General features: G+C 39.1%; 1 protein-coding gene across 1 annotated transcript in view; it reads left to right on the forward strand.

Annotated features, from left to right (window-relative positions):
* Positions 1 to 25,321, forward strand: part of LOC149248618 (oligoribonuclease-like) — a 189,467-nt gene that overhangs the window by 96,465 nt on the left and 67,681 nt on the right. Inside the window, exon 5 of the mRNA XM_089458473.1 lies at positions 11,543 to 11,650. Within this exon, the coding sequence (XP_089314599.1) occupies positions 11,543 to 11,650 (108 nt within the window). The remainder of the gene's footprint in view (positions 1 to 11,542; positions 11,651 to 25,321) is intronic.

Genomic DNA, 25,321 nt, shown 5'->3' on the forward strand with positions numbered 1-25,321 from the left:
AACAGCAAAACAGAACAGCAATAAATGCTATACGACCTCCTTGATTTTTGTGCCCAAATTTCAGCCTTAAATGCTGCTGTTCAGACTGCCTAGAAAAGCGTGCAAGCTGCCATAAATGATGCTGTACGGTTTTCCTCAATTTTTGTGTAGAAAAAAACAACAGTACGAATTGCTGCCTAGAAAAGCATGCCAAGGTACAACCACTTGCTGTACGGCCTCCCTTGAAAAACGTGCCAGCAAACTTCAGATTTTCTGCTCCTTGATTTCTGTGCTAACTTGCTGTACGACCTCCTTGGAATCTGAACCAAAACTGCTGTACGACCTTTCTAGAAAATCGTGCCCAAAATCTGCCTTTCACTGTGTGCTAACTCAGCTGTATGGACTTGCTGAAACACTGCCTTGGAATGTGTGCCAAGCTGCTGTCTCCTTCTCTTCACTGTCCAGAGATCTCCCTTGCTCTCTTGCTCTCCTTCTCTCAATCTGCTCATGAAAGAATTAATGACCTTTTCCTCCTTTCCCTCCTTTAATCTAACCCTAAGTGACTTTTGGGGAATCCCTAAATCCAATGGCTGAAATAGATTGAGATCTAGGGCTGAGATTAAATGCTCATTTAAATCTCACTTTCTATTTTTTTAATTCACCCCACTTTAATAAAGACCCACTTAGTCATTTATGTCCAAAGTCACTTTTCCTTTCTAATTTTACATTGACTTTATTAAAGTCACTTTAAAATTAGACTTTAGTAACTTTATCACTTAAAGTCACTTTTAAATTAGATTTGACTTTATAAAAATTATAAAGTCACTTTAGGAGAAAAATTAAATTCTTTTGGACACTTTTCCCTAGGCCAAAGATCAAAGCCTCTGGGAACCACCTATCCTCCGGTACCAAATTTCAACAATTTTCTTCGGAGGATAGACTTTTTCAATCTCCGGGTTATTTTTTACCAGCTCTCCTTCTCCTAATTTAAGCTTTGATCTAGTTAGCATTCAACAGCAAAATCCAGCACAAGCTTGTCTAACCTTAAACAACCTAGGAGCTCTGATACCACTTGATCTGAAATCACTCGTGAATGATCTTAGTTAATTAATGAAGGTATTACAGACCCATGTGCTGGGGTGTGTCTATGTTATTTTAAGCAACGGATCGATAAGATTGCGAAATACACAGACACTTGAAACAGTAAGAGAAACACAATAAGCAAATATAAAAACACAACAAATTTAATAAGGAGTTCACCCAATCCTCCTGGGCTACGTCTCCTAGTCCAGCCTTCAGTGATGGCCTTTTCTATTGTGTCTTAAAGCAAAGATTTTACAATAAGGAGCTCAATTTGAGTCTCACTTAATAGATGATGATCAGTAGGGTGGTACTTGGATTCCCCAAGCCTCTAGAGTACACAGGCTTCCCCTTACTGGATCTCGACCTCAACTGGTCTCAATGGTATGAGCCCAATTTGGTACTCAATACCGGATAAGTATACACAGAGGAGTTGCTTGAACCTCTCAAGCCCTCTCTAGAGTTCACAGACTCTCGGACTCTCTGTCTTTGTCTGCTCGATGCTGCCTTTGCTCTGTAGGCTGTTCTCTGCAATTCGTTTCTTTCTCTACTTCTGTTTCTTTCCTGTTCTTTGTCTATTCGTGGCTTAAAGCCAATCTACCCCTTGACTGTTCGTTTCCTCTTTCGAGCTCTCTGGATTGCCTGCCTCTGTCCGCTAGAATTCCCTTGCTCTGCGTCGTCATCGCTGTGTAACGCTGCACAGAGAGGTGGCCACTTGTCGCCTTACGGACTGAGTGTCAGTTTTCTTTTGAACGGTCGTTATTTCCGTTACTCCAGGATTTGCCCGCGAAACTGATCCTTCTGCCAGCTCATCGGTCATGCCGGACCTCAAATCTTTATGTGCCTCAGTCTATTTTCCCGTCGAATCCGGTCATCCATCGGGTTAATTCTTCGTCGTTGATCTGGAGCCTCCAGATCCTACGGTCTCCGTCTATATTGCGCGGGTAAGTTGCTCCACTGTTGCTCACGTGATGTAAGTGGTTTTCTCTCTCATCCGCCGGACACGCATCGCCTGGTGTATGGCATCGTGCTGAACTCGGCCAAATCCGCTTACTGCTCGAAGTGCACGTGATATCCTGTCAGTTTTGGGCGCGGGACCCGCCTTCTGACGTTTTCCACATGGTTTCCTGTTTTCCCTCGTGACCGACCGTTCGGGGCTTTCCTTCTCTAAGGGTTTTGTCTTGCGATACGCGATTAGCGCTTTGCCTCTGTTTCTGGATCTGGGCTTCCGATTGCCAATTTACGTCCATGCGCGGTCTCCATGGGCCAACGGTCAGCGCGCTTTGACCGAGGGTCCTCGTTGTTCCGTGCTGGCCACAATTGCCATTGTACAGAGGTCATTTTTGATACTTGTTATTCATAAGATTTGATCTGACATAATTTTGAAACAGTCATGAGAAATGTTTAAGGATCCAATTCGGATTAGTCTTAGTATTACAAAACCTTACCCAAGTTGACAAAGAGTGGAATCTTGCACTTTTTCCCAGAGGTACAAACCATAGAATTATTCTTTGCACATTTATACTCCTTTTATGTATATAAAGGAAGTCTCGGTAGCATAACTATTTGTGTTACGGAGATAGACTACTGTGACCTTAGTATATGTCACAAACTGCTGTCCTTCGTAATGCAGTGAGTGAACAATGGATTGATAAGAAGTTCAAATGCTTTCCTCTACTCTTCTTAGCTCAAATTATTCTTAGAAAAAGTGTCACTCTAAACTTAGATGCCATAGAAAAGATTGTCTTAGAAAAATATTAAATGTCACAGAGATTTAGACTATTTCTCCTTTAAATCCAAATTGACTTTTATCTCCACAGAAATGAAGAATAACGTCTTGGATTTCTTGACAATTCTTGAACCAAAATGAATTTAAGTCGTAAACTTAATATGTATAGAATAGCTTAAGTGACTCATGCCTTCATATAGAGGAGTTTGAACTTTGGATCAGACCTCAGAATAATCTTACAAACCTTAGACTATCTTGCAGACCTCGGCATAATCATAGCGTTCGAAACTAGCTCGCTTACCACAACTCTGATACCATGTTAGAATTCCAGTGTAAATGGTGAATTATTTAATATGATAATTACTTGTGATTACTATTAAGGTTCTTCTTGATTTATTAATCTTCTTCATTAAGTAATTACCATTAGAATTTAATAGAATAAAACAAGAGACACCAGAGATTAGGCTCCAAGCCAGGTCAATGCCCCACCAAGGGGGGAACCCATCAATCCTTTCCTTATAGAGTCATAGAAAATCCAAGTCAATACAACCAGTATCCAAGTGCCAAGTCAACCCTCCACCAAACAACATTTTCCTTTATAAAGTTCTTCATATGTCTGTCCACATATATGTCCATAACCTCATGCTTAGGTCACCACAGGAGTTTGCATATTGTCACAGAGATGCATCACAGAGAGACCAAATTCCATCGCAAAAGTACACCACAGAGAGCCCAAATTTCATCACAGAAGTACACCACAGAGAGCCCGAATTTTACAGAGAAGAGACATCTGAATTCCACAAAGAAAGACATCAAAATTTCTTCTTGCCACAGAGATCCAAATTTACTGCAGAAGGTCCATGAGCTTGTTGATAAATGGAGGAGTCCTTATGGCAATATATAGTGATCTGTCCATGCGAAAAGTCATGTCTTTTCAAGTTGGGCCAACCTGTCATCTAGGAGGGCTGACTTGGCCACTTGGATAACTAAATACAATTTCAAAAATTCAAATTTCTTTTTCTTTCAAATGTCCAAATGGAATGAACAAAGTTCATTCTTCACGTTAAATACTCCAGAGGACTTGGAATATAAAGATCTCCATTGAGATACAAGAATATATATTGAAATGTATGAATAAGAATGACACAATTGAGAATGAGGGGCTTGCTTATATACTAGGCAGGTGCCTCTTCATGGAAAGTCATGTCCCATTTAGACATGCCTCTTCAACCTAATTACTAATTAACTAATCACTATTACAATTATCATTTTATATTTAATATATTTTATTCATAACATTGTCTTCTTCTTCAAAAAGGTTTGTCCTCAAAGCTTATTGAAGAAAGGCTTGATCTTTTTTTCTGTTACGAATGTCTTCTCGTCTCGGGACAATCATCTTTGTCGATACAAGTTGATATGATCCTTGGAGTGATATATAAAATTGTCGCACTGAGAAGGAATCAGACCATCCTAAATTAATCTTTTGTGGAATCTTGTGGTTACTGGATACTTCGTGTGAATTGTTATCACAAGATTGAATTGTACTGACATTAGCAATCTTTGGAACATAAGTTTGTTGTTTTTGTTTTGAGAGATACATATATGCAAGTTGATTGGAATGTCTGCTTTTGTGATTCAGATGTAGATAAGGAGTTTGTCTTTCCCTTATCATGTGTGTGGCAAGATTGAGACTTACTTCAGGTTCTGATGTCGTCGAGTTGGTTACAAAATCTTCACCTGGGTTTTTCATCGTTTGAACTACAACTTCTGAGTACGTCCTTACTTTAGTTGGGTTTGGATTTGTCTGAATTGTGAGATTAATGGGATCTGTGTTTGTTTCCTTTTCTTCGACTTGGACTATTACGTCTAAAGACTTTGATACTTCTTTCGTGAGTAATTCTTCTAACTTGTTTTTTAATGATTGCTTATCATCCTTAAGTTTCTTAATTTGAGTGAGTAGACTTTGATTATGGTTTCTCAGACGTAAGAGTTCTTTGGTTTTTGATTCATCAACCTTATTTTCAATGTCTTGACTTTTAAGCTTCTCATCTTTTAGATCTTTGATTTGTTCCAATAACCTTTGGTTCAAGTCTTTTAAGCGCAAATTTTCTTCTTTCTTCTCGACACATCCCTTTTCTTCTAATTTTTTCTTTCGTTCTTGGGACTTGTTGACCTTCACATATAATTTTTGGCTATGGTCCCTTAGACGCAAAATTTCCTCGTCTTTTTCTGTTAATTTTTGTTCCAGTTTTGCAAGTTTTTCCTCTCGTTCTGTCATTTGCATTAGTACATCATCTTGACATTCTTCCGCATTAAATAATTTTCCACATGTTGGACAACATAATTCACAATTTTTATGAATCCATGGATATTCAATGTATGTTATACAAAACAAACATTTAGTCCAAAATAATGATTGTTTTGTAGAACTCATCTTCACTGCTTCCTTTTCTTCTTATATGGGCTTTGAGAATATAGCAATATATTCTCTTTTTACTACCTTTATAATTATCTTCAATAACCCACTTCTTTTTTTATTTATTCCTATATTAATTTTCATTTTTTATTTTTTATTTTTTAAAAGGAACTTCCTTTTATCCGACTTATATGACTTTTAAAGTTAAAAGTATACTCTTTTGTTTACTTTGATGTATTTGGCTTTATAAAGTGAGGTATATCACTTTCCCTTTTTAATAAAAACCTCAAAATTTCTTTTATCACCTCACATAATATAAAAATTATTTTAATTAACTCCAAAAAAAATCCTCAAAGCTAACTTTTGACTTTTCTTGAAAAATGATTGTTTCCATTCCTTCGTCTTTTAATTCATCAATTTCTTTTTAAAATCTGAATATTCTTTTTTACTTTATAATAACCCCAATTTAATATGTATTACTTGAATTATTATTTTTGCAAATCCCACCTGTTATCTTGGCTGTAGCTACCGTTTATCTTGTTGCAGTATTTACTTCTTATAACTTAAATTAAAACTAATCAAATCTTATAGCAATTTAAATAATATCGATTTTTTTTTTTTGTTTCCCTTAGATTGTATGAAAATTCGTTACTTTTCATCCAAGTAACCTGACACGGGGATTAGGGATTCGTCGGATATGGGGATTTGAGTGTCGGATTCGGATATGTTGACCACCCGTAACAGGACATGTTAGGACACGTTATATATATATATTAAAAATTAGATATTTCTTATACAAATTTTCATTAATGATACAAATTCTTTGATTTCAAACATAGATCTTCATCTAGATGTAAGTTTTACTGTTTACAAAGTAAGTTAGTAACATTATAGCATGCATAGTACATACAAAATTCAAATACATGTCACATAAATGATAAATCAATGAGTCATATATTCTAAATTCATAAATGATAAATCATAATACATATTCAATTCATCAATGATCCAATAGGAGAAAGACAAGATAGTAAGATAAAGACACTGACAACTGTAGTTTTCTCACTAAGTCATCAAAATCAAAATGTGTTACATAGGTAGTGCAATGCCAATGACAAATAGAAATAGAAAATACAAAACAACTACAGGTATACAAGTCTCAAGGCAGTAGGTAGCCCATGATTCATGAGTCATCAATCTTCAGAGTCATCATCAGAATCAACATCACTGTCCTCATCATCATGGTCACCACTGCTCTCCTTTGCATCCTCCTCCTCCCTTGTATCCAAAGTTGTCTCTGCATCTGCTGGAGTGGAGGATGACCCCTCTACAATATCACCATCATCAAATCTAACAGGCTCTAGCACTGGATCATTGACATCCATGTTGGCCAATGCCAACTCAACATTGTTGTCCAGACCCATATCATCAGGAAAGACATCCCACATCTTGTCTTTCCCTTCAACCTCTCTTCCCTCTACCTGTAAATAAGACGAAGGTTGGTGTGCATATACACCATTGTCTTTGCCTTGGACTTCTCAAGCCTGCTCTTCTTAACACTATACAAATTCCAATATGTGCTCCAATTCCTCCCGCAACAAGAGGATGAAGTTACTTGAGAGAGGAGCCTCATGGATAACTGCTGTAGAGGAGGGCTTGTTGCCCCATGATTTGCCCACCAAGAATAGGGCTTCTTAGACCCCCTGTCTCTAATCACATCATATCCTGCAAATCGACCAGTGCCAGTGGAAAACTCTGCAAAGGCATCCTCCACCTCATCAAGCAATGCTCTATCTTGAAAAACCTGCCTGAATGCATCTTTCCTCGCCTTTGAGATTTCACCATCCATGTGAGGAGGGAATTTGCGGGAAGGTCCACCATTTACCCACTCATGGTTGTAGTATTTTGGGTTCAATGAGTGAGCCAAACAATGTAAAGGTGTGTAATTCTTGTCCCATCTGCTGACAAGAATATCCTATATAGTACCACAAAAGGCCTCTGGTGATGTCTCATACTCGGGGCACTCACTCTGTAGAATAATGCTCCTCACAGACTCAATCATGGAATCCCATCCCTCACAAACCTCTCCTAGGATGGGTTTGTCTGTATCTGCAAATCGAAGCAAAGAAATGATAGGGTCCATGATCTGAATAATTAGATCTACCCTCTCCAACCAAGCATCATCTAGCATTGTGTCCACTCTTTTAGAGGCTAGTCGATCTGTGTTTCTCCAAAAAGACCAAAACTCTGACATAACCATGGCCCCAAGAGCGGTCTTGACCTCCCTCAACCTCTTCAACATGATGAATGAAGAGGCAAACTGTGTGTCAACAATTTTCAACAATGATAGATTGTTATACTTCTTGTAGATAGTGAGGGCATTTGTATGATTTTGCACAAAGTTACAGATATGCCATGCATCCTTAATAATGTTACCAATCCAAAGCACATCAGAAGCAATGGATTTCAGTGCTAAGTTTAGTGAATGGACAATTCAAGGTGTCCAAAACACTTGTGGATATTTAGCTTCCACAATCATGCCAACTGCCTTGCAAACATGTGCATTATCTATAATGATTTGCACACAAGAATCAACACCTACATCTTCAATAACTTTAATAAACAACTCACCCATAAATTGTGCATCCTTGTATTCTCCAATTGCATCAACTGTTTTCAAGAAAATTGGACCATTCAAGGAAGACAATATGAAGTTGATGAGTGGGTGTCGTGTTGGATTTGTCCATCCATCAGAAACAATGCTAACCCCAGATGTTGGTCATGATGCTATAATAGGCTCAAGCATTTTTTGCACCTCTTTTTTTGCCTTGATCAACAATGTAGTTCTAAGCTTCTCTGAATTAGGAGGCACGTACCATGATGGAGACCCGTGAGTTAGAGCTCGACACATCTCAATAAATAGAGGTGAGCGTGCAACATTAAAGGATATGAAGTTTTGATAGAAAAAAGGCAATGGTGAGATCAAGCTCTTCCCGTTTCTCTTTTTGAAAAATCTTGTCCATTGAAGCAAGTGAAATTGCCTTTCTTTTTGTTGCTTGTCCCCCAATAGAACTCTCAAATGGAAATTTGGTGGTGCCTTTCCTAAAAAATGGAAGGGGGTCATCATTTTTGGTTTTTTTTGATTTTGCAGCGACATTTGCCATACCAATAGTGAACTCTTTTTCCATTTCTTTCTTCTTTTGTAAAGAAACTTGTGTACAAGCTCCAACTCCACAACTTGGTAAAGCCAACAGATGGCCTTTCACATGGTAATATGTGCTTGTGAAAGTATTGTGGCAAAAGTTGCATCTCCAATTCACATTGCCTCCTCCCTTCTCCTTGCTGCCTAGCCCATCCTCTCTTGTGACATATTTCCACAAGGGATATTTCTCAATGTTACCTTTAGGAGGAAGTCTTCCTTCAACATTACTTGCAGCAGACTCTGATGATATTGGGGGAGGAGGGGAATCTCCAATGGGGACATTCTTCCCCTTCCTTTGCCCCCTACCTGCTGCCCTTGATTGAGCCATGAATACTGTAAAAAAAAAAACAAAACATGCACAAATTTGTAAAAGAAATCCATATACAAACTGCTGTAATACAAATGCAAAAAAATAGAGAGGAAATGCACTTACTGTTGCTTGAATCTCCTTGAAAACACTCCAAACCCTTGGCTCCTTCCTCCAAACTCCTCACACCAAACCCATAGCTCAACTATTGCAAAAGAAATGACGTCAAATGAGGGAAAAAAGAGTCATTTCTGCCCTTTATTGGCCGTGCGGGTCCCAGAAATCCGGAATCGTGTCCGAATTTTGGGACTTGATCCGGATTCGATCATGTCCCAATCGGACACGACGTGTCATGAAATCCAGACACGATTTAGGTCGAATTGTACCAGATTCGTAGGATTCGGACACATGGCCCTCTAAGAGCGAATCCGGTTTCAGAGCTTTTCATATTAATATAATATACCAGATGATGGTAAAAAGGTTTGACTGTACCACAAGGGCACAACGGATGGATTGGTGGTACAGCTGTACAGACGCAGTGCTGTAATTTAATTTTGCAGCAGCAAAGAAGAGCAATAAAAAATACCTGCCTGGCCGTTATTGTTGTACGAACGACAATAATATAATTCAATCGCTGAGTTATTTGAAATGACAGTTTGCTGGTTGTGGCTAGTGTTGCAGATCACAGGTGGGAAAAAGACATTGTTAAAGAGAGCGGTATGGGGCGGGGTATCAATCAGAGTGGTGATTGCGGGGATAGATAGTAGGGATGGTGGCTGCTTGCCACAACCTGCTGTTGGACGACAACAAATTCTTTTTTTGTTTGTTTTCATCTTATTTATTATTATTTTTTATATTTTTTTTTAATTTGCTTTTAATATTTATTTATATTTTATATTTTGATTTTGATTCTAAAATTTTCCCATTTTCATATATAATTTTTTTGTTTTAATATTTAACTTTATATAACTTTTTGTTTTTAATGTGTATAGCTTTTTATATCTCTTTTTTCCTCTCTTTTTTTTTGATTTTTTTAAATAATTTTTTTTAAATATATATATTTAAATTCTCTCTCTATATATATTCTTTTATTTTTATTTTTTTCGATTATTTTTTAAATGGCCAAGGGCCTAATGGCAAAATGGAGAAACTCCAAACTTTTGTAGCAAAACGCTTCAAAGGCAACAAGGTTGACGAATACTAGTGGCCAAAGGCCGGGTTCAGAGAACGTGGCTCTGTGCAACAGTTGAGCGGTCAGAGGATTGAACAAGCTGGGATCGGAGAACGTGGCTCTGTGCAACAGTTGAGCGGCCAGAAATTTGAACGACTCTGAAACCAAATGGAATGAATAAAGTTCGTTCTTCACATTAAATACTCCAGAAAACTTGGAAGACAAGAATATATATTGAAATGTATGAATAAGAATGATACAATTGAGAATGAGGGGCCTGCTTATATACTAGGCAGGTGCCTCTTCATGGAAAATCATGTCCCATTTAGACATGCCTCTTCAACCTAATTACTAATTAACTAATCACTATTACAATTATCATTTTATATTTAATATATTTTATTCATAACACCAAATGGGACATATAACAAAATCAATTTTCTTTTAACCAATAAAATGTCTTCTTCAAGTATATTATAAAGACCGAACCTAGTTACATTTCCCAACAGATTTGACTAGCTTTAACAAAGACCTTGAGCACCTCAGAATGCCACCAAAACAGAACCACATGCACATGTCCCAAAGCATTATCCAAATCTAAAATCATATTTCAAGAAAGATAAGATTAAGAACAAGATTGTGGACTTTAAAAATCTTAAAGTACCCTTTTGGAGAACTATGAATTGGGTGCCCAAATTTGTTGTCAGCCAGCTCAAGAAAGTGAGAGCCCTCATTTGAGTATCTGCATCCTTCCATGGGTACATGAAAATCTGCATGTCAACTATATGCATAGGTGAAACTTGCTAAAATAGATCTGCAGGACTGTACTATAAATAGCGTAGAATATGCCAAGAAACCGGTCTGTCTGATATATTGATGTCAGGGTGATATGTCCTCTGGAATTACCTATTGTGAAATACCTACCAAAAACTGGTCCAATTCTCAAACCTTTAGCAATAGAAAACCTCCGATAATGTGGCAAGTCTGTTGAGTTATGTAACAATGAGTTCTCTCTGTAATGTATCTCATGAACCATCCCTGCTAAATACCCTAATTGAATTTTGATGAAATTCATTTTGGGTGTTAACACACTATATTAGAGACGCATACAAAAATTTGACATCTTTGTAGAGACAAACATAATAAAATAATAAATTAAATAAGACCCATGTTTGTGTTTTAGGGTTGGTTTTAAGTTTTTAGATTTTCATTCCTTTTAAGTTTGATTGACTATGGGTTGGACCTACACAATCATAAAACATTTAAGGAAAAGGTGAAACATTGTTTTTCTTCTTTAATGGGCCAAGGAAAAAAGTGCTTGTAATTTTTGGGGTATTCCCGTTTTGCATATTTTTGATAAATGTGCTCAATGGTGTCTTGTTTTTAGTAGTAGTTTTTACATGATTAGGGGTCTGAGGTGTTTGAGAGGTTGGTGAAGGGATTTGGACACTAATTGTTTTTAAGATTCTTTTTGATGCTTTTTCAATTATAATAATTGTTGGAATAGATGGTTTTATCATGATATAATATAAAGGTTGTTTAAACGAAAAGTTTAATTTGTATGCTTAGCTATCTATTTGTTTTTCATTTCGAAGAAAATTTCTATCATAGTAAACTAGTGTTGATCTTAATGCCTAACCTCTTCATGCACGCTGTAGGTATTGGGATTGGTTTTGAAGCATTGTCGTCCAGATCCTAACAAGCCTGATGTTGTGCAAGCTCAACTCGCTGGAAATTCTGTCTATACAGATTTATTTTTCTTAAAGGTAGGTTATTTAATTATGTATATAATTTCCAATCTCTAAAGTTGTTGAGTATAAAAGAAATTTATTACATATGGCACATTTCATATCAACTATGTATATAATTTCCAATGTCTAAAGTTGTTGACTATAAAAGAAATTAATTACCCATGGCACATTTCGTATCAACTATGTGTATGAACTATGCCATCAACTATGTATATCAACTATACCTATCTTAATTATAGTTATTAGATTCAACATTAACTAATAAGCCAAGTAGTTGTGTAGATAGATTATTTATCTAATTCTTTGGAGGTGCTTCCTGAAATGGGCTCAAAGTAGATGCACTGCATAGAGTGGACATCCTTTTCAGTATAGGTAGTTTGTTATTGACTTGCACCATTGCCTCGTCCACTTGGAACTCATACCATTTGGGTGGGGAAAACCACAAGAAGCATGGAACCATGGTGAACAACTTAATAATCTGTAAACCTCTGTTGTGAACCGAATCTCCATTGGTAAAGCCAGATTATTTTTGAAGAAAATATAAGAAAAATTGGAAGAACAATTTACTTCACTTATTTTTCTAGTTTTTCACTTGGAAATGTATTTGTTTCAGTTCTTAGTGCAATGTATTTGGAAATGTATTTGTGGAGCAAACTTGGAGGTAAAATTGGTTTCCCTTTATATCTTAGGATACTTAGAAAAGGATCAGGTTTGCCTTGGGTTGGTTGCCATTTGATCTCATGGAGTATCATTAGTGGTTAAGTGAGTGATGAAGGCTCTTAGTTGTAATGTAGCTTGGTATGTCATGATATAGAATTGAGACAACTAGGCACATAATGAGATTTAGTAGCACATTCAGTATTGCAGATGTGGTTTGTGTGGTAATTGGTTGCAGAATTTCAGATTCATTTGGTTCTAAGAGAATTTGGAAGGTATAAGAAGTTGTCTCTAGCGATCTCTTGTGTATTATCTAGGTGTATGTAGAATTTAGGGGACCTATAGAGTAGCACTATTTGGTCCTTTAAAATCCCAGCTTGTATTTGGCATGATCCTTAGTCTTGTAGTGAAGTGGTTTTGTGAAAAGCATGATATATGGGATGAAATTAGAGATGATTGATACAACTAGATAAGATAAGATAAATTTTACTATTGTCTAGTGGATGATTACCCTCAAAGATTAGTACATCACTATGAGCACCCAAATCTGAATGTAAAGACCTCAAATCAGTGTTAAGCCTTCCCTCAAAGCAACACTGGCTTGCAACCACAAGTAGATTAGTTCCAATCTGATATACACTATGGATTAGCCCTAGAGATGCCCTGCGACCAGGGTTATGGGAGCCTCTAGGCCTGCGGCTAGGTAAGAGGAGATGATTTGATGCCTGAACGAAAACCCTAGCCAAAACAAAAAGTTTAAAACCCCTTTCTCAAGTGACAAATAGGTCTGCAATCAACAAAAATAGTGCGCAAATCAATTGTAATTTTCAATGGAAAATCATAACCAAACCCTAGCCAAAATTCACTATGGCCTGCAAAACTGGGATATTAGTATAGAAAATCAATTGTGATGGGATTTTGGTAGATGGCCCTTCTAGGGTTGTGTTAGGGTTATAAGGAGCAAACAAAGCCCGTGACTAGGGATTTATGGCCTTTAAGGCTTGCGACTAAGCTTATTAGCCTCACAATCCTTGCGGCTAGCACAAATGAGCAACTTATGATGATCCTGCAATCAAAACATGTCAAATTGATGCCAAAAATGGAATTTATAGCCACCAAAATTCGTTTGCAAATGAAATTTAAAGATCAAACCCTTAAAACCCTGATTTGCAAATGAAATAACCCCTTGTAGGGCTTGTGGCCTTCTTAATGTTTGCAATATTAGTCCTAAATCCTAGCCATTTAGGCTGGGTGAGGGCTAGGGCCTTTAGAAAATGGGTTTCTTTCTAGATTTGAAAATAACCAACTTGTGAAATGGGCTCCAAAACCCTAGACGTCTCACGAGAAAATGAAAAAATAAACTCCTAAAATGGCTATACATACAATGAAAAATAATCACAAGGGCTAGCAAAATTATTTACAATATTCACACAAATAAAAATTACAAGCTCTAATAAGAAGATCTAACTTTATTTGCAGAATTAAATTTGAAATAATTTGAGTGAAGAAATAATTTTAATTTAGAGCCATGGCCAAGTCACTACATATAAATTGTTAGATATGCCTTGGATGATTTAAAATAATGGGCTTTTAAGCCTCTTGCCTTGGTAGTTGGCTGGTCCAACCAAAGACTTCCCCTCACATCTAAGATCTGAATATCAGATGATCTCTACACTCGAAATGAAGTTATTAGATCACAAGGGGCTAGATAAACGCTAAAACCCTCAATATCTAGAGATACCTGCTAGATCAAGTGAGCTAGAACGCTTTTCTAAACCTAGTATCTAATCCAAGGTACCTATGCAAATAGATAATCCAATTGTTGGCAAATGAAATAATAACTTAAGAAATTATATTCAGTAGAGCATCAAAGCACGATTCAGGATAACATTACCACAAGTAGTAGAAAAGGAACACCATTGCAATATAAACCCCCAAAACTTTGATATTATTATTGCAAAATAGAAAAATGAGAGTGTGAGAACCCTCCAAGTGGAAAAATTGGTAGTTTGACTTGATCCTGGAGAATAACGGCTAGTTGCTGCTTGACCCATGCCAAAATTAAATCTTGTCCCTAGATCTGGAAGAAAAATTCGAATTTGTTGTTGAAGGCCTTGATCCTGATCCAAAAAATATTTTTTCTAACCTTTTTTCCTTGAAAATTGATCCTTGACTTAACCACAATGGTCCAAAAGTTTGATTTTTCCTTTGATGGATGACCTTAGAAAATTAAATTCTTCTAGACCCATGAATATTTGAGGTATTTTTCTTGTTGGAATTGAGTCCTTCAAATTTAATCTTCCTCGGGAAGGTCACTTTTCTCCAAAATTTATTTTTCCACTTAGAGAGAAATTGTTTTTCTCTCATTTTAATTTTTTGATTAATTTCTGGCTAATTAATCTTCTTTTATTTTTGCTAGAAAATAAATTAAATGACTCTAGAGAGTGTTACCGTTCAAACTAGCAGGGGTTCGAGGAGGGGATCCGAAAGGGCAACTACTAGGTCAATAGCAACAATGGTGCGATAGCCCACAATCACCTCAGCTAAGGCTCCTTGCTCTTGACGGACCTTCACCGATGGGAGGAGACTTGGTGTAAGAGAAATCACAATGATGGATGTGTCAATGAGGGGATAAAGGGTGATTCCCAAGGCCTATTTGTAAGAGAGACTCAATTGTGTGGCTTTCTTGCTTGGAAAGCAAGGTGATAGGCTCTCTAGGAAGGGCTAAGAGGATTCTTGAGGCTAGGGTTTGGGAATGTATCTTGTAAAGATGATTCCTAGGCCTAGAAATCCTTATGGAGACTTGGTCTTTATGTGATCTTTGCGGAGTTGGAGTTGTAAAGTTGTGGGACCACACAAGACCAAGTGGACCCAAAATTAGGTCAAGGAAGTGGAATTGATCAATCAAGGAGGGGCTTGACCTAATTGTGGAAGGGAAGAGGATCAATGGACAAATCTTCTTAGGATAGAATACAATGATCCAAATGAGGTCACTAGCCAAGGGAAACCTAGGGCAAGAAACGATCCTTGGGCTAGGGCTTGCAATATCTCGAGATCCCACCGTCAGAATTTCGTGAAATTTGGAGGGCCTCTAAAGGAAACCCTAGTGTAGTAATGGACAAGAGATTGAAGTCTTTTGATGGCTAGAATGTGAGATAAGTGATGCCCTAGATGACCTATGGAGGTTAGGCCTAGAAAGAGAAGGAGAGGTGAGAGAAATATGCGTTTAAAGTGACCACCTATGGAAGGACCAGTGCCTTATCCTTTGGGAGAGATGGAGTCAGGAGAATTTATGGTTTGGAAGATGTTTACCCAATCAAGGAGGTCTTCAAGCAACTTCGCATGGCATTAGGGCATGAGAGCAACTACTTGAGATCTTTATACTTCAATATGCAATAATTGATGACTTGTCAAGATGTATTTCAAAAAAATAATCTCTAGGAACATTCACCCATTCATACATGGCCCATGCAATGATGCAACACTATAAAAGATCAAAATTTCCACAATTTAGCATAGGAAAGTAGTAAGTTTCATACTAGTATAGCAAAAATCGTAGCAATATTCATGTGACAAAGTAAATAACAAGAATAAGCATGAAAAGATTACTTACATGTACAAGAGAGTATATCCAATCATCAAGTTATGCCAATAATGAAGCTCCAAGGTAAGAGAAATAGATCCAAACATCGAAATTCAGCCATAACATCCAAACTCGTCCTCCAAAAGAGAATGTGAAATTCTGAAGAGCTACTAAATCTCAATCCAAGTGATGATGATAAAATGAATCGCCTCACTTGTATTTAATTACTAATGAGTTCAATTTTCCTAATTTGGCCTAATTGAGCTCCAAATAATAAAATAATGTGCAATAATAACATCCCTTGGTAACAATCCCACCAAGATAGCTCAATAACATAATAATAAGCCTCCTAAGAGGGTACAATGATCAATAAAGTGAGTCGTTGGGCCTTTGAGGAGGCGTAATGAAGTCTAGAGGATGCTAAGATGTGAGAATGGACCTCAACCATAGTGGACAAGGGGTTGGCCCCTTGTTTTCCAAGCAAATCCTTGTGGTCCTCCCAAGTGGGTGTGGGGGCACAAGGACATCCTCATGGGTCTCCAAGTGGATTGAAAATGTTTGTAAACCATTTGTAAGGGCTAGGATGATGACATAAGCCCTCATCTGGACCCCAAATCATCTGCCAAGTGTATGGTGGAAGTGTGGAGCCGGTTGGGCATGGTGAACCAGGTGCATCATCCTCATCCAAAAGGTGGAACACGAGCAATCAATGAGTGGTGCTGGGAATCATCCAGACCACATGTCATGGTACAAGGGTCGCTGTAATAAGGGAAGCCCACACCTGGGTATATGAATATAGGAGGGAGCAAATCGTAGTATATGAGTTACCTCGACCTTTGTTTTTCCACCTTTCTTCATGTGCCTTTTGCCTTTGATTGATTTTTCTTCATAATTGGTCTGGGCTCTAGGGGATGAGAGGATGTTGTATATTATATAGCAATGAATACCCCCTTAAGGTGGGGAAATTCATCGCCCACCAGGGGTTGGGACAATCATGGGTTCCTTAATGATGGAGGGGGCTCATCTAGGGCTGATAGGAACCAGGGTGATGACCATGGATAAGGGGTAGAGCTCATGCTTTGTTTTTGCCCATGTGCTAAATTTGTATGTCTTGGCCATCTTTTGCATTTTGTGGTACATTTCTTGTTGAGAGTGGCCAAATTATGCTTTTGCTTTTCTTTTTCGTTGCATCAACTTCCGAGGCATCGTTCCAGGCTCGACCCTAGATGTGTACAAGTGAAGGGGGAGGCTAACCCTATGTGGACCCACTGGACATATGTGGACCTAGATGGGAAAAGAGATGAATGGGGCTAAAATGAATGGAAGGGAGTAATATATATGGTGTCGGGAATTGGGACCATGCAACCAAATTTGGGATTTCCCATGTAGTGCCAACCCTAAAGCTAGTGGCCAGTGAAGGAGAGACCATGGGACCAGGATACAAGGCTAACCACAAAATCGGGTAGTGGAGACATGTTAAAATTGGCAACTAGGGCCAAATTCCACCTTGGGACAACTCATTTGATGGAGATGATGATTGCATTAAATTCCTCTTTTCGAGAGGACCAAAATTGATATAAAGATCATCTCATTTGGACAAGCAGAAGTGTGATTTTGAATTTATGCCCACACGTGTAAATTGTTCAGGTTAGCCACATCATCATGTAGGCTCATGAAGCCCAATGGACATGACTCTTCACCCTCAATGACTTGTATAAATACAAGTGACCTCTCACCTCATTTGGCATCATCATCATTCACACATTCTCTCTCCTTCTCTCATTGGTTCATACAACATTGGGCATTCTCTCTCTCCCATGTGTGGCACAAGGAGGTCGAATTACAAGACAGAATTGCAGGGCCGAAAATCTCAGAAAATTCTCCAGTTTGACCAGCGTCGACCAACATTGACTTTGACTTTTTGGGCATAATTTGTCTTCAATTTTCAGGGTGGATTTTGTCTTAGCAGGCCGCATTTTTGGGCACAAGAACCGAGGTAAAAGGAGGACTTTGACTTGTGTTGACCGCAGGTTGACTAAGTTTGGCCGTAGATTTTATGATTGTTTTGGGTTGACTTTGACCACTGCTGGAGGCCGAGTTTGACTACCTTCCACTGAGCTTCAAAGGAGAAGTTTGACTATTGAGTTGATCATCTTTGGTTTTCTGGTTAGGGTTGATTTGACCACTGTTGATTGGGACAGTATTGCAACATTTTGACAAGGTTGTTTTAATCTTCTATTGGCAAGTCAATTTTGACTTTTTGCACTCTCTCTCGGTGCAAAACATTTGATATAATAATAAGAAGATTTGATGAAAGGGTTTTCCCAACATTCGGGTTTTCCCTGGCATCGGCCAAATCTGGTGTCCTCTTGTCTTGGCTTGTTCTTGTATTTTGTTTCATGTTCTATATATTGTTATTATCAATGTGATTAATGGTTAATGTGATTGCTATTAGAAAACTAAATTGAATTGTCATTGGGCTGTTAAAGGAAAATTGAAGTAATTGTGCTAAGCATACAACATACCATTGCTATCTGTCTTTAACATGGTTTCAGATCACAGGTGAAGACAAAGCCCAAGCAAGAGAGAGAAAAGCAATCACTAAGAGAGATCTGTTGGTCAAGACTATTGATCTAGCTTCAATGGCTTCTACATCTTACTTCAAATATGAGGATAAGCTCAAGGACAAATCTAACTTCTATGGATGGAAGATGACTTTGGACTTTGACTTTGGAAGAACATGATGCCATGGATTGTGTGAAGGGAAGAGTGGTGGAGCCTCCTTCAAATGCACCTACTGCTGCAAAGACAAAATACATGAAAAGTGAGGTCAAAGCTAAAAGAATTATTATAGGCTCCATTCAAAAGCGTTTGGTTGCTTATATTTCTGATTTAGGAACATGTAAGGAGATATATGATAAGTTGGTTGGGATGTTCAAAGTGAACAATGCAAATCAAATCCTCTTTCTCAAGAACAAGTTGAAGGACATCAAGATGGATAAAGGGGAGTCTATCCAATCCTACTTCATGAGGATCACTCAAATCAAGAATGACCTTCTATCTATTGGAGAAGTTATTGCTGACAAGGAGCTCACTCTCATTGCACTTGGAGGTCTTCCAAGATCATGGGATGTGTTTAACACAACCATTCTTAACAATGACAAGATTCCTAGTTTCGATGAATTATTGGCTTGTTGCACTCAAGAGGAGACAAGGATGATGGAAGACACTCAAAGAAGTTTTCACTGGTAAGAAACTTGATGTTTCACATTTTAGAATATTTGGTTGTCCCGTCTATTTTCATGTGACTAAAGAGAAAAGAAATAAGAAATAAGCATATGGGAAGAAAGGTATATTTGTGGGATACAGTGAAAATTCAAAGGCATATAGAATCTATGTGTCTGGACTAAGAGATGTGGAAATTAGCCATGATGTCACCTTCGATGAAGATATTGCCCTTGGGAAGGCTTGAGATCTCCCCATTCCATCAAAGGATAATAATGATGATGTTGCAGAAAAATAGGATGAACCTCCTACAGATGAACATGTTACCGCTCAAACTAGTAGGGGACCTAAGGGGGAAACCCTAAAGGGAAAATTCTAGGCTAATGGCAATAAATGGAGTCTTAGCCCACTATTACCTCAACTAAGGCTCCCTTCTATTTACGGACTTTCACAGATGGGAGGAGACCCAATATGTGTGGAGTCACTAATGAGTGATAAATCAATGGATATGAGTGACAGACCCTTTCTGAGAAGGTTTTGAAGAATGGGGATTGCTTGCTTTCTAAGCAAGGGACCATGTGCTTCTAAGGAAAGGAGGATTTTGGGGGGTTAGGTGTATGAGAATAGACTTTGAAAGGAATTTTCCGCACCCTAAATCCTTGTTAAAGTTGGTGTCCGGGATGGTTCTTGAAGAATAGTCCTTTGAAGGAGTGGGACCACACGGGGCCAAGTGGACCCGGTCCAGGATATGAGGAAAGTATGAAATAATCAATGATGACTTAATGATGTTGTTTTGACCCGGGAAGTGTTAGCCTTGGGGATGGCAGGGCAAGTTTTGGTCTCAGAGCTAGGGCTTGGCTTTTCTCCCAACTCCACCGTTAGAATGTCTTCAAATCTGGACAGGGCTAGAAGAGAGGCTAGTGCAAGAGACCCTAAGAGATTGAAATTTTTCAGTGGCTAACTTGCTGGGAAATTTATGCCTTAGGCACCCCAATGTGGCTAGACTTGGGAGAAGGTGAAAGAGTATGAGTTTTGGTGACCACTCTTGTTAGATCAGTGCCTTCTATGTTGATTGTGTGTAAGATTTATTGGTTACCAGTTAAGGAGGCCTCAAAATTACTTTACAAACACTCTAGGTCAAGTGAAAGCAATCTTGCAACTTTTATACTTCAAATGCACAAGAGGAATAGCTTGTCAAGGTCAAATTTTACCTCTAGGAGATTTCACTCATGCTATAAGGGCCAATGCATGGAGAGACTATTATGATAGAGACAATCCCACAATATTAAGCAACAATTTGCATGCAACAATTAGCCTTAAAACAACGAAAATTCCATCCAACATATATGACAAAGTAACAAGAATAACATCAACAATTTCGTACTTACAATGTAGTAGAGTATATCCAACCATTCACAAATGACAATAACGAAGCTCCAAGAGAAGATAAACCAATAACCATACATCAAAATTCATCCATAAATGCTCCAATTCATCCTCCAACAAAAAGTGTGAAATTCTCTAAAGAAGAGAGAGATCCAATCCAAAGTCGTGATAAGAAATGATCTCACCTCACTTGTATTTATATACACTTAAGGAGTTCGAATTAGCCTCCTTGGCCTACATAAGCCCCAAAAATAAAATAATGTGCTAATAATACAACCTTTTGGTGACAAGCCCACCAAACTAGCTCACAAATGAAAAAGTAAGCCTCTCAAGAGGTCAAATAATAATCTATGCATGTCGTAGGGCCCTCTAAGAGGCCTAATGAGGTCCATGGGTGCCACAATGAAGAATATGACCCTCAAAAGTAGTAGACAAGGGGTTGACCCCTTATAATAACCTGTGGTGCTCCAAATGACTTTGGGGGCACACAAGTGTCCTCATGGGTCTCCAAACAAATCGAGGATGCCTGTAAGTTGCCCTCAAGGGCTAGGATGATAATGTAGGGGATGCCACATCGTCATAAAAGTCTTGGATCATCTGCCAAGTGTATGGTGTAGATTTGGGGCCAGCTGGGCATGATTGATCAGGTGCATCTTCCTCGACCAACAAGTGAACCACGAGCAATCTCTGAATGGCTGTGGGGATCCATGAAGTGAAATCTGCTGCTGTGGAGGCCCATGGCTCTCAATGCTCATTCTATATGTGTGCTAATGTAGACCTCTGGAGGATTAGGACCTCATATAAGGAGACCAGACCCCAAATGGAAACCATTTGCAATCTTGCATAAGATCCAGTGCGTCCCCTAGGCTTCCAATAGAATAAGTCATTAGAGAAATCGAGTGGATGAGCTTCCCTAATCATGGACCACAAGTGGGGACTTCATAATGGCTTGGCTTTCCATAATGGGCTTCAGGATGTGCCAATGTCTCCTGAACTCCTAATGGGGTTAGCCAAGTACCCTATTAGGTGGTTTTTGCTCCTAAAGGGGATAATATAGTCAAGGTACATCCATCAAAAGGTGGTGGCATGTGGTAGATAGGTGAAGGAATGGGAATGGGCAACCTTGGGTCACATGTTGGGGTACAAGGGAAGCTATCAAGAGGGAAGCCCACACTTGGGTTTATAATGTGTAGGAGGGAGCAATCGTGGTACATGAGGTGCCCCAACCTTGATTTTTCCACCTTTCTTTATATGCCTTTTGCCTTTTTATGATTTTCTTTGATTAACTGCTAGGGGCTCAAGGGGTTAGAGCGTGATGTACAAGATATAGCATTGAATTCCCCCCTTTAATGCGGGGTGGTTCATCGCCCACCAGGAGTTGGGACAATCATGGGTTCCTATATGATAAAGAAGGCTCATAGAACCTGTTGGAACCAGGGTGATGACCATGATGATGGGGTAGAGCTCATGTATTGGCTTTTGCCCATGTGCTAAATGTGGCCATTTATGCTTTTTTGTTTTTAGTTGCATCAACCTCCGAGCTTCATTCCAAGCCATGAACCAAGGTGTGGGCAAGGGGAAGGGGCGAGCTGACCCTATGTGGACCCGATGGAGGAATGTGGACCCAGGTGAGAGATGATGGATGGGCTAATAATGAGTAGAAAGAGGGTAATATAAGCGGATAAGGGAGCAGGACCACGCAACCAAAATCAGGGTTTCCCGTGAAATACCATCCCTGAAACCAAATGGTTAGTGAAAGAGGTCCCGCAGGACTAGAATCCAAGGTTAATTCCTAAAAGGGGTCTAGGGGACAGAAGCACAAACCTAGCCCATTCTTTTCGCCGAATCCCCCCATTAATCCATGCCCATGCGTGTCCATGATAAGAAAAATACAATGCTCAATTTCAAAATGACAAGGCATACCTTTAGATTCGGGAGGCCCACCTTCAAACATTCGATCATGGCAGATGGGAGAGGGAACACATGGCTGGCTTAGGTGGCGGAGAAATGGCACAATGAGCTAGTGGATGGTTGCAAGGGGCTACTATTTGCCGGCTGAGGACTATCTTGGAGAAATTTTTTCTCATAGGGATATTACCCACAAAATGGTGGGTAACAGAACCTATGATTGATGTTGAAGGCCCGATGGATCCCATTGATCCACCACCTTGTGATCCCTCTACCTCAACGAAAAAACCTTTGTGGCTCAAAGATCCTCTCAAAGATGTTGAGAAACATATTACTCTAGGAGGGACATTTTGTGAAAGCAAGAAGCTGAATAGGTATCAAGGTTACTTAGTTGCTATGAGTACTATTGTTCAATTTGAGCCATGTATGTTCGAAGAAGCCATAAAACACCAAGTCTGGAAGGATGTGATGAATGAGGAATATGAATCTATCATGAAAAATGATGTCTGGGATGTGGTGCCTAGACCAAAGGACAAGTTCCTAGTCACCTCAAAATGGCTATACAAAATTAAACATGGAGTTGATGGGAGTGCTGAAAAATATAAGGCCGGGTTCGGTTCTCAAGGCTTCTCTCAAAAGGAAGGAGTTGACTATGACGAGATATTTGGACCAGTTGCCCGATATACTACTATTCGATCGATTATTGCTCTCGTTGCCTCTGAAGGATGGAACCTACATCAAATGGATGTCAAGACCGCTTTCTTGCATGGCTCGCTTGAAGAGGAAGTCTATTTGGAACAACCTCAGGGGTTCGAAGTAAAAGATTGAACGACACACATATGTAGGTTGAAGAAAGCCCTCTATGGATTGAAGCAAGCCCCTAGGGCTTGGTGTGAGAGGATTAATAACTATCTTATGAAGCTGAGATTTATGAGGAGCGACGCTGATCCTAACTTATACTTCAAGGTTGAAAAGGACATGCCTCTCATTTTGGTCCTTTATGTGGATGATCTCTTTTCGACAGGTACAGACCCTCTCATTTATTAATGCAAGAGAGAGTTGGCTTCCAAGTTCGAGATGAAGAACCTAGGTTTGATGCACTACTTCCTAGGCTTGTAGTTCTAGCAAAAGCCAGGGGAGATTTTCCTTGAGACATTGCAAAGCTACTCTAGAGAGGATGGTGGATTGCAAGTCTGTGTCTACTCCGATGGAACTCAACTTCAAGAAGCTATGTGGAAGTGTTGTTGGGCCCGAATTAGCAAACCCTTCCAAATATAGACAACTTGTGGGGGCCCTGTTGTTCTTGGTAAACTCCCGTCCTGGCATATGTTTTGTTGTGAATACGTTGAGTTAATTTATGGTCGAGCCTCATCACAGACATTGGATTGCTGCTAAGGATCTTTTGAGATACCTTCGTGGCACAACCAACTATGGACTGAGATACACTATTGGGAATTTTATGCTACATGGATATACTGATGTTGATTGGGTTGGTAGTGTGGTGGATCATAAGAACACGTCTGAATGTTGCTTCTCATTAGCGTCTGCTTCAATTTCTTGGATGAGAAAGAAGCAGAAATCAGTTGCTCTAAGCACCACCGACGCCAAATACATTGCAGCTAGTATGGCCTATTGTGTAGCTGTTTAGTTGAGGAAGCTCTTTAGTGAGCTATTAGAGCACATGCTGGATATCACCGTGATCTTCTTCGACAATCAAAGTGGGATTCGTCTTTTAGAGAATCCGATGTTCCATGAACACTCCAAGCACATTGATATCATGTACCACTTTATCTGGGATAGGGTACAACGGGGAGCAATAAGGCTCCAACACATCATGACTAATGAGTAGGTTGCAAACATGCACACGAAGCCCTTAGGGAAGGTCAAATTCTTAGCCTTTCAAGAGAGACTTGGAGTTGTTGAAGGAGACTCCCATGAGGGTGCCGCTTGAATTGGACATTGAGCTCAGGGAGCTCTTAGGGGCTTGGGGTACTTCTTGGAGCTATGAGCGACCATAGGGTGAGTGGTTCACCTTCCCTATTAGTGCACTATGTACAGGGTGAGTGGTTCACCTTCCCCTGTGATACCCCATGATGGTTGACTATGTGTAGGGTGAGTGGTTCACCTTCACCTACGATTGACATATGCATAGGATGAGTGGTTCACCTTCCCCTGTGATACTCCATGATGGTTGACTATGTGCAGGGTGAGTGGTTCACCTTCACCTACGATTGACATATGCATAGGATAAGTGGTTCACCTTCTCCTATGGCATATGAGAAGGGTGAGTGGTTCACCTTCTCCTGCTGATGCCCCAACATACATCCTACCCATGTAGTCCGAGACTCATGGGAAGTACCTCTTATCTGGCCAATGAGTTGTGAAACGTGAATAGGGACCATAACACTATTGATGGACGCATTGTGTAATGCTGTACTCCCTATGTCTAGGATGCATGGTGTTCAACAACTTGATCTGGGGTCAAGATTGACATTATTCAATGGAGTGGTAAGGTCTTGTGACTGGCTCTCGATCGATTCTTCTTCATTATTCATATCAGTGTTCAATAGAGCAAATATGAGATGAGACACATAGATGGTACATGAGGATAGGATGGCATAACGATCAATGATTGGTAGGTGGAATTCTCCCTAGTTGAGAGGGAGTGTTAAAATTGGTAACTAGGGCCAAATTCCACCTTGGGACAATTTATTTGATGGAGATGATGATTGCATTAAATTACTCTTATTGAGAGGACCAAAATTGATATAAAGATCATCTCATTTGGACAAGCAAAAGTGTGATTTTGAATTTATGCCCACACATGTGCAAATTGTTTAGGTCGGCCACATCATCATATAGGCTCATGAAGCCCAATGGACATGACTTTTCACCCTCAATGACTTGTATAAATACAAGTGACCTCT

The sequence above is a fragment of the Pinus tabuliformis genome, chromosome 7 (assembly GCF_031772625.1).
Source record: "Pinus tabuliformis cultivar Carrire ecotype Pingquan chromosome 7, CPIR1, whole genome shotgun sequence".
NCBI classification, from domain to species: Eukaryota; Viridiplantae; Streptophyta; class Pinopsida; order Pinales; family Pinaceae; genus Pinus; species Pinus tabuliformis.